The sequence below is a fragment of the Lepisma saccharinum genome, chromosome 24 (genome assembly GCF_977018435.1).
Source record: "Lepisma saccharinum chromosome 24, izLepSacc3.1, whole genome shotgun sequence".
NCBI classification, from domain to species: Eukaryota; Metazoa; Arthropoda; class Insecta; order Zygentoma; family Lepismatidae; genus Lepisma; species Lepisma saccharinum.
The window spans coordinates 61,879,331-61,899,226 of record NC_139252.1 but is presented as its reverse complement, the minus strand read 5'-3'; the positions used below and the strand labels follow the sequence as shown (position 1 = coordinate 61,899,226).

General features: G+C 40.4%; 1 protein-coding gene across 4 annotated transcripts in view; it reads left to right on the top strand.

The window, feature by feature from the left end:
• The window catches only part of LOC145978209 (uncharacterized), a 101,096-nt gene that overhangs the window by 15,757 nt on the left and 65,443 nt on the right, over positions 1-19,896 (top strand). For all 4 annotated transcript variants that reach the window (XM_083110658.1, XM_083110655.1, XM_083110656.1 and 1 more), the window contains exon 2: positions 19,407-19,557. In XM_083110658.1, the coding sequence (XP_082966784.1) occupies positions 19,407-19,557 (151 nt within the window). The remainder of the gene's footprint in view (positions 1-19,406; positions 19,558-19,896) is intronic.

The window sequence follows — 19,896 nt, the reverse complement described above, 5'->3', positions numbered from 1 at the left end:
GATTTCATTTTCAAGTACTCTTAATTTATGTTCCTCTTTTAAAGTAAGGGACCAAGTTTCGCATCCATATAAATTACTTTTAGTTTCTTAGATATTATACAAGAAGATAAAAGTTTATGAAGATAAAAGTAACACGCATTTCGTGAATTAAGTAATTTTGAGCTTCATAGTTTAATCATTTTTATTAAGATAAGATGGATGAAGGGACAATCACTAATATATAGGGACGACAACAAAGCCCCACATAGCCTCACTAGTCTGCCAAATGCATTCCAGGATGCATTAATTGATAAGGCAAGTCTAATTCTCTTGTTAAATATAGCTTTAGTTTTCATCTTGCATCTTCATCTTCTTAATTGCTAATTTCCAATTTTGCCTAAGTAGGAGTCGAATAAATATAGGTTAAGGACAACGAAAAAAGTCAAGAATTTGGATTTGTTTATCCTCATTTTCGCCATTGGCCAAAAGTAGCAGAAAATCAAAATAAAGCAAATCAAACAAGCAATTTAAGGTTATTAATTCTCCGAAGAAGGAAGAAAAGTGGCAGGGGAGAACGTCCCCCCCCTCTCTCTCCTTTTCTTCCTCCTTTCTCTCTCTCTCTCTCTCTGGGAGGGAAGAGAAGAAAAGAGAGATATTTCTTCCTCTCCTTTCTTCTCTATTTCCTTGATAAAGAGAACGAAAGGAGATAAGGAGAGGAATGGAAAGAGAGAGATAGTGATATCTCTCTCTCTCTCTCTCTCTCTCTCTCTCTCTCTCTCTCTCTCTCCTCTGCAGTGTGCGTGTGTGTGTCGGTGGGTGGTAAGATAAGATGAAGGGACTTCTTTCTTTCGTTCTTTTTTCACACACACACACCTCTCTCTCTCTCTCTCCATACTAGAGAGAGAGAGAGAGAGAGAGAGAAGAGGGAAAGAGAGAGAGAGAGAGAGTAAGATATGGTTATCTTCCCAGGTCCTTCCTCTTTAACCCTGCCTTTTGCCTCGTCTTTTCTTCTCTTTCTCTTGCAAAGAAAAAAAAGAGAAACAGAAGGAAGATGCAAAAAGAAAGAAAGTGTATTGGTGGGGTAGGGGTAAAGACAGTATGGTACCAGATCGAACGAGTTTAGATGATGGATTGGGTTTGTCGTTGGTGTAACCATGAACCCTTTCCGAAGTGAAATTTCGATCTCTTCCACATAGTACACCTTGGAAATTGTGCATTCTTGCAGGCAAACTAGAATTGCTCCTCATCCTCGCAGTGGACCAAAGATATGGAGCGACCACAAGGAAAAGAACCTTCGGCCAAAAGTCTCCGCGGACTTTTTCCTTCATCGGTTCAACTCTGGCCTTAAGGAAGCATGCTCCACTCTGCCCCTCCCCTCCACGCGGGATTACCTTGCATAGGAGTCGCGGGTCTGCTCAGTCACTTTTGCTTGTCGGTGGTTCTACTGTAACATAAGACCGACGAAGGAGGAGTCAAATCGAATTTGATTTGCCTTAAAAGTTATGCAGTCCCGCATATCTGCAGTGCCATGCGGGTTGCAGATGTGTACAGGCGCACACTGATGTTTGTAAATCAATGCTTTCAATTGGAGTTTAAGGAAACTTAGTGCTCATAAGCTAATCGGAACTGGACCTGCCTGCAGTTTTAAGTACGATCTGAACCACCGGGTATCGAACCCGGGACCGCTTCAGTGCAAGGTGACGACATTTCTGTTTAAAGAGAACGACACTACTGCCTGATTAAAAATTATGGATACTCAAGTTTGGACTCCAATTAAATATCAACCAGTAGACCTACATAAAACGATTTACATCAAAATTTAGCTTATTCAGTTCTGTGTTAAGCTATGGTAACCAAATTTTTTCAGGTATGCTTTCGATTTTTTATCGTCGTGAGAACAAGAAAGCGCCTTTTTATTTTGTTTTCCGAACGAACGCTCTCTTTTAAACTCTATAAATAAAGAGAAAACTTGTCCAGTGCAAGCAGAAAGTGGAATTTTTAATTTTCATATTTTTTAAATCTGCCAAAAAACGTGAAACAACGTTTTCTTAGTATTGGGTAGTCCTGCAAATACGATGTTGGTATTGTTTTGGAGCTCTTTGCAGCTGTTTTTTTTTAAACACATCATCATTGTCAGTTCACAATGCAAAACCGATTGATACATATTTTTATTCAACGGAGTACAAATGTGCGCTGAACACGAGGAAAATCATAGGTTAGGTACTACAGCACTATCAGATATGGAAGCTGCCCGACTGACCCCGTGGACTCTGTTTTCTCGATTCTATTTCTGATATTGTGTTGAGAATAGATTTTCCGCATTTAACATGCAACAATATACAGACTCTGATGCCCTTGAAGCATCCTCTGAAGATTTGCGAAGGTGCCAAGCTCTCCGCCACTGTGTATTGACCAATTCGCGAATCCATAAGTTACTCAGCATGTCGTCTGCGGCACGGTTGCCAGTGGCTAGTTTCTTGGCAGATTCTTCAAGGCATATCGTTTACCAATTCGTCGCCACACTTGGGAATCTTTCAGTCTGAAGCGAAACTGGGATTTCACATCGTAGCAGCAAGCGACAAACGCCCAGTCTCTTTTGCAGAAAAGCATTCACTGCACATGCGCTACCGAGCCACACGATGCACGCTATTGAGAAAACGGACCACAAGCGACACATGCAGCTTGTCGAGTTGCTTCGGAACGGAAGGTTGCATTTATTTCTGAAGGTTACGATTGTCGCTTCGGTCTGAAAGCTCCTAAGACGAGACGTATTCAGACGTTCCCATGTAATACAAAGCCTCTCCGATGGCGTAGTGGTAACGTCATCGCCTTGTAATCAAGGGGTCTCGGGTTCGATACCCGGTGGAGGCACGTGGTTGGGATCCCCCTTTAAACTGTACGTTCAGTCCCGGTTAGCCTTACTGTGCATAAAGTGGACTCAACAATTCAAATCAAACCATGTAATACAACATACATAAAAAAGAAATCGGGGGCCTAGCAGCTCTGGGGCTCACCCAACCTCAAATCAATGGGTACCTGGCGACAACCCTGGGGGGAGGTAAAGGCGGTTGGAGTGTGGTGCTTATCACAATATATCCAAAATGACCGAGCTCAAGAATGTGTGGAGCTCTACCCCCCACATCCCCTAAATGTGCCTTCATGGCACGGTGCTATATGAACGGGAATTTTTTTTTATCCATATGCATTTTTTAAAACAAAGAACATCCATGCCCAAGCCGCGATTAAAACCTGTAACCCCTGTGTAGTCGCAGTTATGTCAGGCAGCTTTCAGACAGAAGCGACAGTGTACGTGTGTGTACCAATGTAGGAAACCAATGTTCAGAAATAAATGCAACTTTTCGAACCGAAGCGACCCGACAAGCTGCACGTGTCGCCTCAGTCTGTTGTTCGGGCATTCGGGGTGAATGCTTTGTTAAAACTGAAGAGGCCCTTGTCGCTTCGGTCTAAAACAGGGCCGTAGCCAGAATTTTATTTCGGGGGGGGTCATCCCGTATCAGCAGCCGCCATCTAGAGGCGAAGAATGCGGGGGGAGATCCACTGAAGATGTATTTCTCAGTATACAAGATGTTTAATGCTGCTAATGAAGTAAAATTAATTATAACTATACATTATAAACATAACCCACAGCTCTACAGCACCTTGAAGGGCCTTGGCTTACCTACCGACTGCTGGTCTCCCTCCCACACTGTTCCGCCGTCACCTTGTTGGAGCGTGGAGTTCTTAGACCAGTAAAGGGGGACGGGTGATCAGCCCGACGAACCCCCAGCCGTTTACTGTAGGTCTTCTCGACCGGGTTACGCTCACTCACTCGGAGCTTCCCAATTTCCTCACGATGGTGGGTTGCCACCGGCCCTATACGTAGGCCGAATAAATTCCGACCAGAGCCGGATTCGAACCTACGCCGTCCCGCAGCGAACGATCTCAAGACGAGTGAACGCCTTAACCCGCTCGACTACGGAGGAGGACAATAACTATACATTATTTAAATTATATATTTCTAGGATTTCGAGGTGGGGTTCAGCCCCCGAACCCACCCCCTGGCTACGTGCCTGGTCTGAAAGTTCCCTAAAAATCGTAAGAATGAAATGTGAAAGAACCCACACGGATTTGTATGTTTTCACTAGGACTTGAATAAAAAATGTGGTTACTGCTGACAAAGGAGCCTGTCCCGACCAATCACCTTTCGTAGCAGCAAAAGCAAATAGATCATCACATCACGACAGGCTTCTTCTGCAGACGTGAACGAAAGCCAACTCTCTCGACCTATTTCTCTACTTATTTGTGGGTCGCTCTTCGCCCCATTAGAAGGAGGAATGGGTGTAACACCTGAAGCCTTCTCACCTGGGCTGTGGCCTCGAAAATGGAATTACCGTGCTTTTCTTAAGTTTCCCCTTCTCAAACTCTTGTCCTTTTCGTTTCTTTCTCTTTTTTTCCTTTTTGATATTTTCTTCTCTCCCCTTTTGGTCTGCTCTCTATCCCCCTCTCTCTTTGCTCCTGATCTTTCTCTCTCTCCCTCGCATATTCTTGCTTCCTACAGTTCTATATTTGAATTGGCCAGCATCAATACAGTTCTGTTCCTTATAAAGACTAGTTACATATAAGTAAGGACGTGAAGTTTCCGTTTTAACGATAACACCGAAAAGTTGAGGAAATCAAAATAAAGTATTTAAAATGTACGTGGGTCGTTCAATATACAGAGGTTGTTCGCTTTATATCCGACCATTTTCGATTCGGTGCTGCCACCTGGCGTATCGTGCTGGGACTATGTAATATAGTTTTTTAATGTATCTTAAAAATAAATTGTTTTACAGCATACGGAAACTTATACAGAAGGTTGTTCGCTTTATATCCGACCATTTTTGACGGGTACTGACCTTAAGAGATGCCGCGCCGCAATCACCGATTATGTTCTATTGGATCCCCATCATTGTGGACTATCGCCCTACATCGCAGTTTCCATGGGAATTCTGTCCCACTCCTCCCTGCAAGCTTTCCATAGACCATCTTTTCAACAGTCCAAATGCACAAAAATCCATTGGACTGGCATCTGGGATTTTCACAGGAATGTCTTCAAACGGAATGACATGAATTCCTAATTCCTCTGCCATTTCCTGATAAAAACGTAGTGATGATCTGGCGGTATGACTCGAAGCCTTGTCCATATGGATCATCACCTGGTTCGCGTCCATTCCATACAATTGTGCGATGTCTCTCCGATAGATAGGTGACAGAATGGAGTCTTGGAAGTATCTGGCATTCACCTTCACGTTTTTGTCCACCTTGCGTATCATCAACTTACCCTCATATCCGAATCTCGTCACAACTATAAAGCCACGAGGGAAACTTTCCCTGCACTGACGAACAAAGTTGCTGCTCCCCTTGCCGTCAATGTCACGGTATGTGACACTTTGCTTGCAGCCCTTCTCCTGGTGGTTTTCGTGGGTGAATGTTTCGCGAGGAGAGCCTGTTGTGTGTAACGGGCCACAATAGCTTTCGCAGTAGTCACCCCGAGTGTTTCACAATGCGTACGTATGAAAACTTAGCATGGAAAAGGGCCATTACTTAACCCTCCCAATACCGGTTGATTTTCGGCGCCATTTGATAACATTCACTACCAACACTCACGCACCTACAAGGTCAGATACAACACTGCTCCCGCCAGCAGACCCATAGTTCCAGCACGATACGCCAGGTGGCAGCACCGAATCGAAAATGGTCGGATATAAAGCGAACAACCTTACTGTATACATACATGTGTAGGAGCATCCTTCCTCACTTCTCCACATAATCCCCATAGAGATTCAGGCATTTGTCCCACCGTTGCACCAATTTGTCCATACCCTTTGCAAGAAAATCAGGGCTCTGGCTATTGAGCACTATTCTCACATTCCGCTTCACTTCTTCATCTGTTTCGAAACGGTAACCTTGCAATTCAGACTTTAACACCGGAAAAAGATGGAAATCACTCGGCGCTAAATCGGGGCTGTATGGAGGGTGGGGCAGCCGTTCCCACCCCAATTCTTCAATTTTGTGTTGTGTTTGCACTGCTGAATGGGGGCGAGCGTTATCCTCAAGAAGAATGACACCAGCTGACAGGAGACCTGGTCGCTTATGTCGAATTGCGTTTTTCAGTTTATCCAATGTTTGACAATAACGGTCAGCGTTAATTGTTCTTCCTCGCTCCAAAAAGTCCATCAGCAGAACACCCTTAGCATCCATGCTTCTAAACTCCTTATGACGCGAGCCCGCGTTTTCCGAACAAGCATTTACTTTTCGCCCTTTAGCGCATGCGCCTTCAAGTCTGATAACGAATCGATTGTTGTTCCTTGTAGACGAAGGATGGCGCTTGTCAACCATGTGCTTCTTTTTAATGGCATTGCTTTATACAATATTTTATAGCACAGGGAAACTTCTATATTGAACGTCCCTAGTATTTCGGTAGGTAAAGGAGGCAAGTTTTCGGTGTCGCGAAATAACGTGAATTATGCCATTTTTCAGAATAACACCGAATTTTGCACTTTAACGCGAAAAACGCCTCGAATTATGCAATATAAAAGAGGGATACCACTACTTGTCTTAAAAAAACAAAAAACAAACAAACCACGAAGCGCTATTAGATCTGAAATTTCTAGTCTAGCTGGTGAATGTTCGATTCAAAAGAGATTGTCACATTTCATTCATTGCAGTTTGCGCAGACATGACTGACAGTGTTCTACCTCGTCCTGAAATAGAATTCGCTGGAGGGGATTTTCCCAGAAGGGAAGTTTCGTAGGAACGGGAAAATTTTCAGGGAAAAGCACCTGTTTTGTTTGGGGGGGGGGGGGGGCGTGTATGTGTGTGTACACAAAACTGTATTTTGAGGTCGCAGAGGAATTTTTTCGCATTGTTAGGGAAATGTGATGGGTCTGTTTTTGCATTAAAACTAAAATTTGTCTCTATTTTCCAGAACTAAGAAATTGTGAAAATCTTAAAAGTAAAAGGAACAGTAAAAATAAACCTCGAAAAATAACACCGAATCGCAGTAAAAAATAACATCGAAATTTAGGGAAAAATAAAACAAGAACTTGACGTCCCTACATATAAGCGAAAATTGATTAGTGATGGACCATACCTGTAGTAATATTTATGCAGCCAACCGTATCTCCAATTAACATTGCCTATTAGAGTACTGCATGGCACCACTTTTGGCTCGCACGTACTCTTTCGATCCTCCCACCCTCGAGCGTATACAATGGAATATCATTTTAATGTCTCAATAATCGTAGACACATACATGTAAAATATCCCCTTTGGCAGTTTCAGCCCACAATCATATATTTCATTTTTATGTATCACTGTGTGTTGGTAAAATAGACGAAACTATATTTTAACATGGAGATAATGACTGTGTTTACTTAAGTTTCAATTTCACTTTACGATCCATATTTGAGGACCCACTACCACAGACAAATTAAGCTTAGTCGTGTACTACTGGGCTTCGAGCGTATACCGCTCGTTTTACCTGTTCGAGGCGAGCGTTATTTGCTCGAGCGAAGAAGCTTTCGATTCCCTACGCTATCTTGCGTCGTCCGTGCGAACTATTTGGTGCTCCAGAGAAATATTCTCCCCGCAGCACTCTAATGCCTATGGTTACTGACGAATAAGTCCCAGATTTTTATTTTGACGAAGAAACCACTGAAATATTTAAAATACCGTGTGATCCGTTTGGGTATGGATAAAATAAAATGTATGTCAATTTTTTTTGGTCAAATGTAATTACCTGAAATATTGTATACAAAAGACTGAAAGGTGGGAATTTGGTTTTTATACACTACTAACAGTTTAGTACAGTTTTCTACATGGCCTCAATTACGAACTCTGCACAACTCATAACGGTGATTCAATTCATACCTCGTCTGGTGTAACATCTCTGGGGTGATTCTGTCGAAAGCCTGTATGATTTTGAGTTTCAAATCATCAAGGTCTGTGGGTTTCTGTGAGTAGACGGTGTCTTTAACGAAATCCCAGACGAAGAAGTCTGGATGGGTTAAATCTGGGGAGTTGGGAGGCCAAGCAGTTTGTTCCCCACGGCCACACCAACGACGATTGAAATGTTGGTCAAGAAAATCACGAACCACTTGTGCCCAGTGAGGGGGTGCACACTACAACAAAACTCCCATGTCTCACGCACGAAAACACCAACACGAACATTTTCCTACCACATTTACGTTTCTATATTAATGTTTTATTATATCCATACCCAAATGGATAACCCTGTATATAATGATACGTATATGTTCGTAGTCCCCAGTTATTTCTTTAATTCCTGTGCGATTGTTGAGGTTCTTGACAGTAAGACAGAAATTATACTAAATTAATTTTAATTTTCTCAATTCTGTCATTACAAGAAGCTCTTGTCAAGTGAAATTGTAATGTGCTGAATAAAATTAGAAAAAAAACTCATTATTGTGATAAATTGATAGAGAATAACATCAATTTTGGGTATAGGTCAGTAGCCTGTTGAATATTTTCATGGAATGAAGAAAGCAACGTGCAACATCAGATGAAAATTGTGGAATTCTTGGAAAAGTCAGATTTTTAATGTTTTTCCCTTAGATATATCTTTGATCTGAATTATTTTACTTCCCTTTCTGTTACTTTTGGCTAATCGCAACGATGAAGGTGAATGGTGATAACATGAAACTGGTGAATCACAGCCCAAGCCCTGTAGAGTAGTGGTTCTCAACCTTCGTGAGCCCGCAGTCTTGTAAATTCTTTCTTTAAAAGAGTCGCATGCTCTTCAAAAATGCATCGACATGTCCGAGTCTAATTATCATGGAAATTATGCAAAATTCGAAGTTTCTTTTTAATTTTGAACAAATTTTGTGTGAAAAAGCTGAATTTTGTGATAACGTAACATGTAATTTAATATTCTGATATAATTCTCAAATACAGTAAAACCTCGTTAATCCGGACTAATGGGGGGATAAGTTGACCGGTTTAACGAAAGTCCGGATTAACTGAAATAACCTAAAAGAACAGTAGGAAGTGCATTAAAACTCCGTTTATAGCAACAAAACACGTTTATTATGGTGTATTTAAAGTGCATAGGCCTAAATACACCATACAGTACAGTACAAAGTTTGCGGGAAATAGAATTTCATCAGTGGTTGACTGCCTTTTCTTTGGGAAGTTCTCTTGTTGACTTCTGCCGGACCCTGTGGCCGAGTGGTTAGCACATCACGCTGCGACGCCAAGGGTCTCGGGTTCGAATCCCGCTCGGGCTTGGTTGTTTGTGAATGTCCATTCATCAATTTCATCACTCATCCCCATCGTCGCAAATTAGCCAAGAGGCACAAAACGCGAAGTAAAACAAACTAAATCAGTCAATCTTGTTCACTTCTAGCCACATTTAAAACCTTGCATTCTGCTTTGCTTTTTTTGGGGGGGTGGGGGGGGGCTGTCCGGATTAAGCGAAGTTCGGATTAACGAGGTTTTACTGTATTTTAAAGCAAGAAATCCTGGTAAATTGATGCATATTATTAGAGTGGCATACTTAAACACACTAGTGTTAATATTTTGAATAACTTTTAATTATTTTAAATTTTCAAGCATCGGTTCAAAGTGGTATCGTCTCAGTCCTAATCATCACTCATCCTCATCTTAGCGATTAGCCAAAAGTGGCACAAAAAGGGAAGTAAAACCAAATCAATCAATCAATAATCTCTTGATGATTATCGCAGTCACCCTTAACCCATGCTTCCGTCAGCGTGCTTGTGATGGATGCTCCGTGGGTGAATAAACCCGTTGTCCAGAGAGCAGGAGATTGGAGTCGACGGAGAGTATCGGGTGCCTCGTTGGCCAGGAGACAAGCACCTCGGCCAGAAGTTGTTTTGAGCTGCGGTCCTCTTGGGCAGTGGCCAGCGATTATTTTGATTTTCAGGTTTTTCCCTTCCGCGTGTTCTCTCTCAGTGGCGCTTAAGTGCATCATCTCACCCGTTGCAATGTTATTTCCAGTGCTCAAAAGTTTATGAAAGTCATATTTTTTGTAACACATGATAGTAATCAGCTTCACTTCAGTTAGAACAAGAAACCATCCTTTTTATTTTGCAATTTGTCGGCTCTTCTTTTGTGTTATTGTAGCCGTTAGGTAGGCTTTTATTGCATGTTCATGGCTTTGGCAGATTTTATGGTATTTTACACTATCTTTAGCAGTAGCATACGCAGGATTTCATCAAGAGGGGGGGGGGGGGTTATTTCGAAAACTTTCTACAAATTCACATTACCATAGTTTTATTATACTTTAATTAATTAATTAATAATACTTTTAATTAATTAATTAATAATACTTTTAATTAATTAATTAGTTTAATTACTACTAATAATACTACGAATGCAGTTGCTGTTACTACGTATATCACTACTATTATTAAGTAGTAGAGATCTACATAAATATATTTATGAAAGCAATATAACAAAATTACATTTTTTTGTTTCTTTGTTTCGAAATAATTGTCTAGTCAACGGTTATTTGTATATGATAGGTGAGACATTTCAAGTGTGAAGAAAATCCATAAAAACAAGCAAATATATTAAATTATTGAAATAATCAAAATATGAAATTCATCCAAGGAGCCGCGGTGGTCTAGTCTGACAACCTCGTGGGAGATCCGGGTTCGATTCCAGGAATTGGTTGGAATTTATCCAGCCTTGTCTCCGCACCCAGCCTGAGAGCAACCCTGGGAGATAAAGGCTGCCGGAGCATGGTGCTGATCACCGATAATGTGTGGGGCCCACCACACCACTACGTGTGCCTTCATGGCACGGTGCTATATGCACGGGGAAATTTACATTAGCTTTACCTATGGAACTCACCCAGGATGATGATGAAGCGCGAGAATACATGTTGCTAAATTCCACTGAGTCTACTTCGTTCAAAAGTAAGTTTGTAGATATTCGAACACATTTATCACTTCTAGGTGATTCACAAAGCACTTCTTCAACATTATTTAATGATGTGGATGTAGACTCAGCATCACTTGAGAGTTCACAAGGGGATGTGAAATCAGTACCTGGAAGAACGTTTGCAATAAGGTCGGCACACTGCGACGAAGCAAGGAATTTTCACAATTTTCGCGAGAGTCGCTGCGCGACTTTTTGCAAAAAATTGCAAAATTGAACTTTACGGCCGCTTAGATTGTGTTTGGAATGTTATGTTTTTCTCCATGCTGCATGGGAATAATAATTCAAATTATTATTATTAGTAGTAGACTATTATTATTATTATTATTACTGTCGCAGATCTTAGACTATAATAAATTAGCCATTTTTAATTTTTTCTACAGCCTTTTCCATATTATTTCAAAAGCTCAAGGGGGGGTTAAACCCGGTAACACCCCTTGCGTACGCCACTGATCTTTAGGTTACATTGCGTTTCCAGTATTTTGGCAGGTTTTATTACATTTTCAGTATTTTGAAGGTTTTTATTAACATTTCATTATTTTGGCAGATTTTGTTACATTTTCAGTACTTCGGTAAGTTTTAATGCATGTTCAATATTTTGGTTGTTTTTTTGGGGGCGGGGCGGGATTTTCATTATTTTGGAAGGTTTTATTTATTCTCAGTATTTTGTCAGATTTTGAAAAAATATTTAAGTATTTTGGCAGGGTTTAATACATGTTCAGTATTTTGTCTGTTTTTAGGAGGGAGTAGATTTTCAATATTTTGGAAGGTTTTGTTGTCTTCCCAGTATTTTGTCAGCTTTTTATTAATTTTTCAGTATTTTGACAGAGTTTTGTTACACTTTTCAGTATTTTGGCAGACTTTATTGCATGCTCAGTATTTTAGCTGCCTTTTTGGGGCGTATTCAATATTTTTAGTAACTTTTATGTATTCTCAGTATTTTGGCAAGATTTTATTAATTTTTTCAGTATCTTGACAGATTTTGTTACATTTTACTCAATTTTTGGAAGGTTTTTATTTCATTTTTCAATATTTTTGAAGACTCTTATTCCATTTTTCAATATTTTTGCAGATATTTAATAGATTTTGACAATTTGTTGAGGTTTCTCTACAGTATATGGTCCCCTTGCGGTCGTTCCATAAAGTCTCATTTCCTTCTCCCAAAATACCTCTGCTCTGTTGATATATCTTGCATTCATCACTTTAGATTGGTAGAACCTTCATCAACTCGTACATTACATTGTGAGTGCTGGAGAAAACGTGGGGATTGGCGGATAGTTATTGACACCTGTATTTTCCTTTGGCCCATTTTGCCAAACAATTCCAACCTTGAGAACTATTTTAGATGAAGGTTATAACACATACCAATACAGATTGTAGCCGTAATCTAGGCAAATATGCCAAGGGCAAGGTTTCTTTTTTGTAATGCGTGACGAGAAAATAGTCCGTATATACGAGGGTCATCCAGAAAATAAAGACCGTTTGGTTATACAAAATGAACAACACAATATTTATTGAAAAAAAAAACAATTCTGTTACATACCTGAAGCTTCCTTCACTTCTCTACATAATCACCTCCTACATTTAAACATTTGTCGTATCTGGGCACGAGCTTCAGAATTCCCATGTTATATTCTTCTGCCGCCAGTTCATAAAGCCAGGTGGTCACTGCATTCTCCAACTCTTCATCGCTTCCAAAACGTTTACCACCCAGAAACTCTTTCAGCTTAGGGTAAAGGTGGAAATCGCTAGGAGCAAGGTCCGGACTATAGGGTGGATGATCAAAAATTTCACATCCGAATTGATCCAGCAATTCTTGAGTTGCACCAGCAGCATGAGAGCAGGCATAATCATGCAGAAGCACAATTTCTCCAGAAAGCATTCCTCGCCTCCTGTTTTGGATGGCTCGCCGTAGTTTTCTTAGTCTCTCACAATAACGATTTGCATTGATCGTAGGGCCTTTTGGCGGAAATGCGCGAGCGGTCTCTTGTTTGAATGCAGAGACCACCGGGCTTTATGAACTTGCGGCAGAAGAGTATAACATGGGAATTGGAAGCTCGTGCCCAGATACGACAAATGTTTAAATGTAGGAGGTGATTATGTAGAGAAGCGATGAAAGCTTCAGGTATGTAACAGAATTGTTTTTTCCCAATAAATATTGTGTTGTTCATTTTGTATAACCAAACAGTCTTTATTTTCTAGATGACCCTCGTATATGATGCCAAGTTGAATTCGCGAGAATGGTCAGTGCAGGAAGAAATCTGTGGTGTTACACGTATTTCAGTTTGATGAAAAAGAGAGGTTATAGCACAAAGTTCAGACTACATTTTTTTTTTACAATGAAGTCACTATTCTACTGATAGTTGAGCAACATTTTTGTTACAGTTTCTGTGATAGTTGAGCAACATTTTTGTTACAGTTTCTGTGGAATGAATTATGAAACTAAACACTTGATTAAACATAACTACGCTTAAAATAATTTTTATAGCCATAAGAACAATTGTTGTGTCACGGGTGGGAGAGATAGAGACTGCCTCTTGACTTAATAAGAAATTTATTTTAATTTCTGGAATTTTCAATTTATATTAAAAAAAAAACATAGACAACGAGAGAAGGTAGGTAATTAACATTTGAATATTCTAGTGGAGTTGAGGGGGGGGATATAACAGTTATAGGATAAATTAATTGTGTTTTGGTATCACGGGTGAGACTAACTAACTAACTAACTCTCTAGCCTTCTTAAACCCGAAGGTTCATGGCTGCAGCAACACAGGCCTTCCATCTGTCCCTATCTTGAGCAAGATCTATATACTCTTTTCCATCCCTACCGATTTCCTTTAGGTCCATCTCAACGTTGTCCCTCCATCTTCGTCTTGGCCTTCCTACAGGTCTCTTACCATCTGGTTTCCCAACAAGAATCCTGTAAACTCCTCTTTCCTCTCCCATTCGTGCCACATGGCCTGCCCACCTAAGTCTTCTTGATTTAATTATTCTAATAATATCTGGACATGAATACAAATTATGTAGTTCTAAATTATGTAACCTTCTCCACTCACCTGTCTCCTCATCCCTTTTAGGTCCAAAGATTTTCCTAAAGATCTTATTTTCAAATACTCTCAATTTATGTTCCTCTTTTAATGTAAGGGACCAAGTTTCACACCCGTATAATGCTACAGGCAAAATTACTGTTTTGTATATTTTAACTTTTAGTTTCTTAGATATTAAACGAGAAGACAAAAGTTTATGAAGAGAGAAGTAACATGCATTTCCTGAATTAAGCCTACTTTTTATTTCCTCTTTAATATAATTTTCATTTGTTAATATTACTCCTAAGTATTTGAATTTGGAAACTGGTTCAAACGAGTTGTTATCAATAATTAGATTTTGATTATTACCTAACACTTGGTTTCGGCCTGTAAGCATATATTTAGTTTTCTCTTTGTTAACTTCCAAACCTATCTCTTTAGCAGTTTTGAAAAATATTTTAGCATTATTCTTAATCGTATTTATATCATCCCCCAGTAAGTCTACATCATCTGCATATGCTAACAACTGAGTCACACCATTTAATTTTAGTCCTTCTTTAGTTTCTTTTACCTTCCGAACAGCATATTCTAAGGCAAAATTAAAGTGAGACACAGTAAAGAAAAGTTAAAATAAACTATATGTAAAACACCTTCTAACTTACTTAATTATGTACAATACTTAAATTTTTATCCAAATGGCAATTTTTAGATTGTTCAACCACAAGATAGGATAAAGTTACAGTATTGCATTTAATAATAAAAATTGAGGTTCAGGGGCACTTTCACGTGGAATGCTCCATATACGGGTGTCTATAAAGTCACTTAACATTTACCATTTACAAAGACTATATTTCAGTAAGGTGAAGCATAGTGAATTGTACATTTGGTGAGAACATGAATCATTACGTTTGAACATAGTAGTAGCCTTGTAAAACTAACACTAACAACTACAGAAAAACTCAAACTCAAACAAAATCGGTAAATTTTAACATGATGGCCTTGTAACTCTACACATGTGTCCCACAACCCCGGCCCTAGGAATTTTACCGTCCCGTGCAATTTTACTTCTTGCCGCCCACACCCCATAATACGTACAAAGAAAATGTATGAACAAGTAAGCTTGTTATCCGTGGCAATTTCACATGGTATAACCAATTTTTAACATAATAAAATGAAAGAATACATAATGTGAGAAGATAAGTTATCCATAATATATATATATATATATATATATATATATATATATATATATATATATATATATATATATATTTAAACCCTTAGTAATAAAATATCTGTTGCATTTACTCACCATAGTTTCTGCCGACGTGCATAACTCTCAGCTCTCCTGTTTTCTTTCATTATTTCTTCATGACTATTTATACTGTACAACCCATTTCCTGTGGCATGGTAAATGATTCGTAGATCTTTCGTGTCCATTAAGGTACACATACAAGTGCCCTCCCCCACCCCCATCATTGTAGCCCTCAGTTGTGAGTGAAATTTTTTTATTACAGTTGCTCTATCTGTATATTCTTCATACAGTTCCACTACGTCCTGAGCACTGACAAAAGGATATTCTGTTTCACTTTTTTGCTGAAATACACCATTATCATCAGGATCGCAATTAGAACAACCTGCCACGAGTTCAGAATCACCGGTTTCGAATTCTTCGGCTTTCACTACATCGCTTGCCTCAAGTTTCAGAAATGTGTGCAAAGCTCCACTTTGTTTTTCTATATTGCACTCTTTTTCTTGTTTGCGTTTACAATATTCTGCACCCGAGAGTTTTTTCCTTTTATCAGACATACAGGGTGTCTACACCGAAATGCCCTATTTTCAATTTGCTCCATATACAAAATGAAATGAAATTAATTAATTTTTTTTCACAAAAATAAGTTGTGTGTCAAGTTAAGTTTTTTTTTAAAAGAATTGCAGCAACAAATCAAAACACTCCCACGTGAGCCCCTGCGGTGACACGAAGAATGTCTAGTCTATATTCAACTTCCATCCAGGTCCGCTGCAGCATGTCCGGAGGGATGATACCAATCACTTCCACAATCCGATTACGGAGATCTTCAAGGTCCCGCACTGCAGTGGCGAACACCCTGTCCTTCACGTAACCCCAGAGAAAATAATCTAATGGTGTGATGTCCGGAGAACGTGGAGGCCAATGCACGGGTTCATCTCGTCCAATCCAGCGTCCTGGAAATGTTTCATTCAGAGTTTTCCGAACATCCAGCGACCAGTGAGGTGGATCACCATCTTGCTGAAACCAAAGGTTTGGTTGCAGGTCTTCAACCTGGGGAAAACAAAACAACTCCAGCATGTCTAGGTACGTCGTTCCTGTGACAGTCTCCTCAGCAAGGAAGAACGGTCAAATGATCTTGTCGCAGATGAGGCCACACCAAACGTTCACTTTCGGGCTATCTCGCACCATTTCCCTGATACTGTTTGGATTCTCTGACCCCCAAATTTTAACGTAATGCTTATTCACAGTACCAGAGACATGGAATGTGGCCTCATCAGAAAACATTACACTTGACAAGAAGGCAGGATTCCGGTCGATTCGGTTAAGCATGTCACATGCAAAGTCATATCGTCGTTGCTTGTCATCAGGCTTGATAGCCTGCAGAATCTGCACCTTTTATGCATACAGATGCAACCGCTTTCTGAGGACCTTATGAACAGTTGCACGTGGCATCTGAAGTTCCGGTGAAGCGTGACGAATTGATTTGCGTGGACTTCGCTGGAACGCTTGGCGGACATTCTCAACTTGTTCTTCGGAGACAAACCGACCCCCTCAATCCGCTTCAGAATGCTGCCAGTGTCCAGAAACTGTCTGTGACATGATTTTATCCTCTTGTCGTCTGGTGCTGCTTTCTTGTAAACACAACGAAACTGCTTTGCACCATCACAATGGATTTAAACTCCGCGTACCAAAGCACAGTTTGTGCCTTCTCCTGCACTGACGCCATTTTGGTTTCGATGGACAACTACACCAACACCAATGCGCGCCACACGTTGAAAAAATTTAGGCAGCAACTTTAAGACCTTCTGCACACAACGGACAAGTCAGACCTGAAACGAGAAAGATTTACTATTTTTAAACTGCCTCAAAAAATAGGGCATTTCGGTGTAGACACCCTGTACTTTAGTTTACAATTACAAATGCAACAAATATTTTTTAAATCTCTTACGGCGACTTGACAAAGCAGTTGTTTTAATGACAGCACAAATACACAAGTCTCTCAATACATTGTCACACTCAAACGCGCGCGTTCTCACACACGACATACACTAACTGCACTATCGTTACACCGTCAAGATCGTAAATGAGGTGCAATCAGCAACGACAAAAACAGCGGATATTCGTACTTACTATTGTGCCTTGCGCGATTTGGCAATACCTATCATCACCACCTATCGCGATCAACACGTCAAAGAACAATGCAACTACGAGGGAGGATCAAATGAAAACCTTAAAAGTTTATTATAAATTTAAAATGTTGTGGTATTGCTATGAAAGTTGGCAATATTGTTTCTAACAGTATTCTCTTTCTTCAGTAGGTGGCAGAAGAGTCTAGTCAAACAAGCGCCAGCACAGGAGCAGTTTCAAGATGGCCGACCTACTGTCCACATGCACCGCATTAGAACAGCGTTCGGTGATCCGGTTTTTGAGTAGTGAAGGTGTGAAACCAATTGAAATTCACCGCAGGATGGCAGCAAAGTATGGTGATTCGTGTTTGTCCCTGCAGCAAGTATACGAGTGGTGTAGGAAGTTTAAAAGTGGCGTAACATCTGTGGAGGATGCTCCTCGACCGGGACAGGCTAACCGCGTAGTGACCGACGACAACATTGCGCTAGTGGAACAGCTTGTAAAGGACAACAGGCGTATTACCTGAAAGAAATCGCAACAATATTGAATATGAGCTTTGGTTCAGCTCAACACATTGTGCATAATGTTCTGAATTTCAATAAAGTATCGGCAAGATGGGTCCCACGTCAGTTGACCGCTGAATTGAAAGATCGTCGCGTCGACGCCTGTGAAGAACTTTTGCGTCGTTTCAACGCCGAGGGTGATGCATTTCTGGACAGGATTGTTACAGGCGATGAGACCTGGGTTCACTATCATCAACCAGAAATTTCAATTGGTTTCACACCTTCACCTTCACTACTCAAAAACCGGACCACCGAACGCTGTTCTAATGCGGTGCATGTGGACAGTGGGGCGACCATCTTGAAACTGCTCCTGTTCTGGCGCTTGTCTGACTAGACTCTTCTGCCACCTACTGAAGAAAGAGAATACTGTTAGAAACAATATTGCCAACTTTCATAGCAATACCACAACATTTGAAATTTGTAATAAACTTTTAAGCTATTAATTTGATCCTCCCTCGTATTTCCGACTTCCTCGATAACAAGGGGCGGAGGACTGGCGGACTGGCGCGCGATAAAACAATAGATAGCGTCGCACACGCACAGTAGACGTTGCTTACCATTTTCATAGACAAAACAATAATAGCTGCTTTTGTAAGAGGGCAACTAATATAAACTTTCGATACCGCTTTCTTTCGTAGGTACTCTTTACTTTTCTTATCCATTTCTGCGTTATACTGGATATGCAAATGGATTTAATTTGAATTTTTTCCTGCTCAAGAAGACAAAACTGCCTCAAATAATGCAGCTTCCATTTTTTATACATTTTGCAGCCCCGTGCAAATGCACGTGTTGTACGTACGGTAGAGCCGGCCCTGGTGTCCCATACTGGTTATTTTGATCTGATACACGCGAGACTTAATAAAGCCCCCACACAAAAAAGTCCATTGGGCTCAAGTCGGGTGACCGGGGAGCCCAAGGCCTTGGTGCCGCACGACCGATCCACTTTCCGGGAAAAAGTGTTATTTAGGAAGTCCCGGACACTGCGAGCAAAACGGGGTGGTGCGCCATCTTGTTGGAAAACAACCGACCACATACAATGGCTATTCTCTCTTCTATAGAGTACATTTTATCAGGTCACCTGAAAAAAAAAAAAAGATTTGTCATTAGATCATTGAAATGTTAAGTGACTTTATAGACACTCTGTATATCAGGAAGCTCCAGGAACCTTTTTTCGGAATAAGTTTAAATGCGGTATAAGTTCCGTATTGAAATGAAACGATACGCAACTTGGGCCGAATTTAAATTGTGTTAGAAAAGAAAAGGTTCTTGTCCTGTTGCGAAACCCAGTGTTCCTACACCTTTAACAACCCTGATGTATCGAGAGAGGAGGAATTCCCCGTCACCCGCTTTCAAATACCACCATGGTAAGAGGAACAGATTAATACAGGTTAATATTGTACTTTTATTGCTATTTCTACCAATTTTTGGCCAGTTCTTGCCACCAATCATGTTCTGTATTCTATCTAAGTACTGAATTCTTTCTCCTTCCTTTTGCAGGCGGAGGGCACTTCAAAGAAGAGGGTGAGGGATTCCGGAAGCTCAGAAGGAAGCCAAGAGAAAATGGACACAGACATAGGGACGTCGGTGGAGCTCTATGTGTACGACCTCACTAAGGGCATGGCGAGCAGGATGTCCGGCATATTCTTCGGTGAGTACTGATTTATTTATTGATTTATTATTTATTAGCATTCGTTCAACTTTTGTAAAAGTTCGGAATTGTCACATTGTATATGTACAAATAGAATACATCGATAAAACTGCATGCATAATATATTAATATAAAATATAAGGAATAAAATAAATGCATGCTCAATGTTGTTTACAAGAGACAAATTGGCCAAAATTTTGTTTCTGTAGTCGGTGTTTGCTTCATCTGCTATGATATTATGTACATATACATATTGAGCATCAGTCGGCTCCCGTGGCGGAGTGGTAAGCACATCGCGCTACGACGCCAGGGGTCCCGGGTTCGAATCCCGGCCTGAGC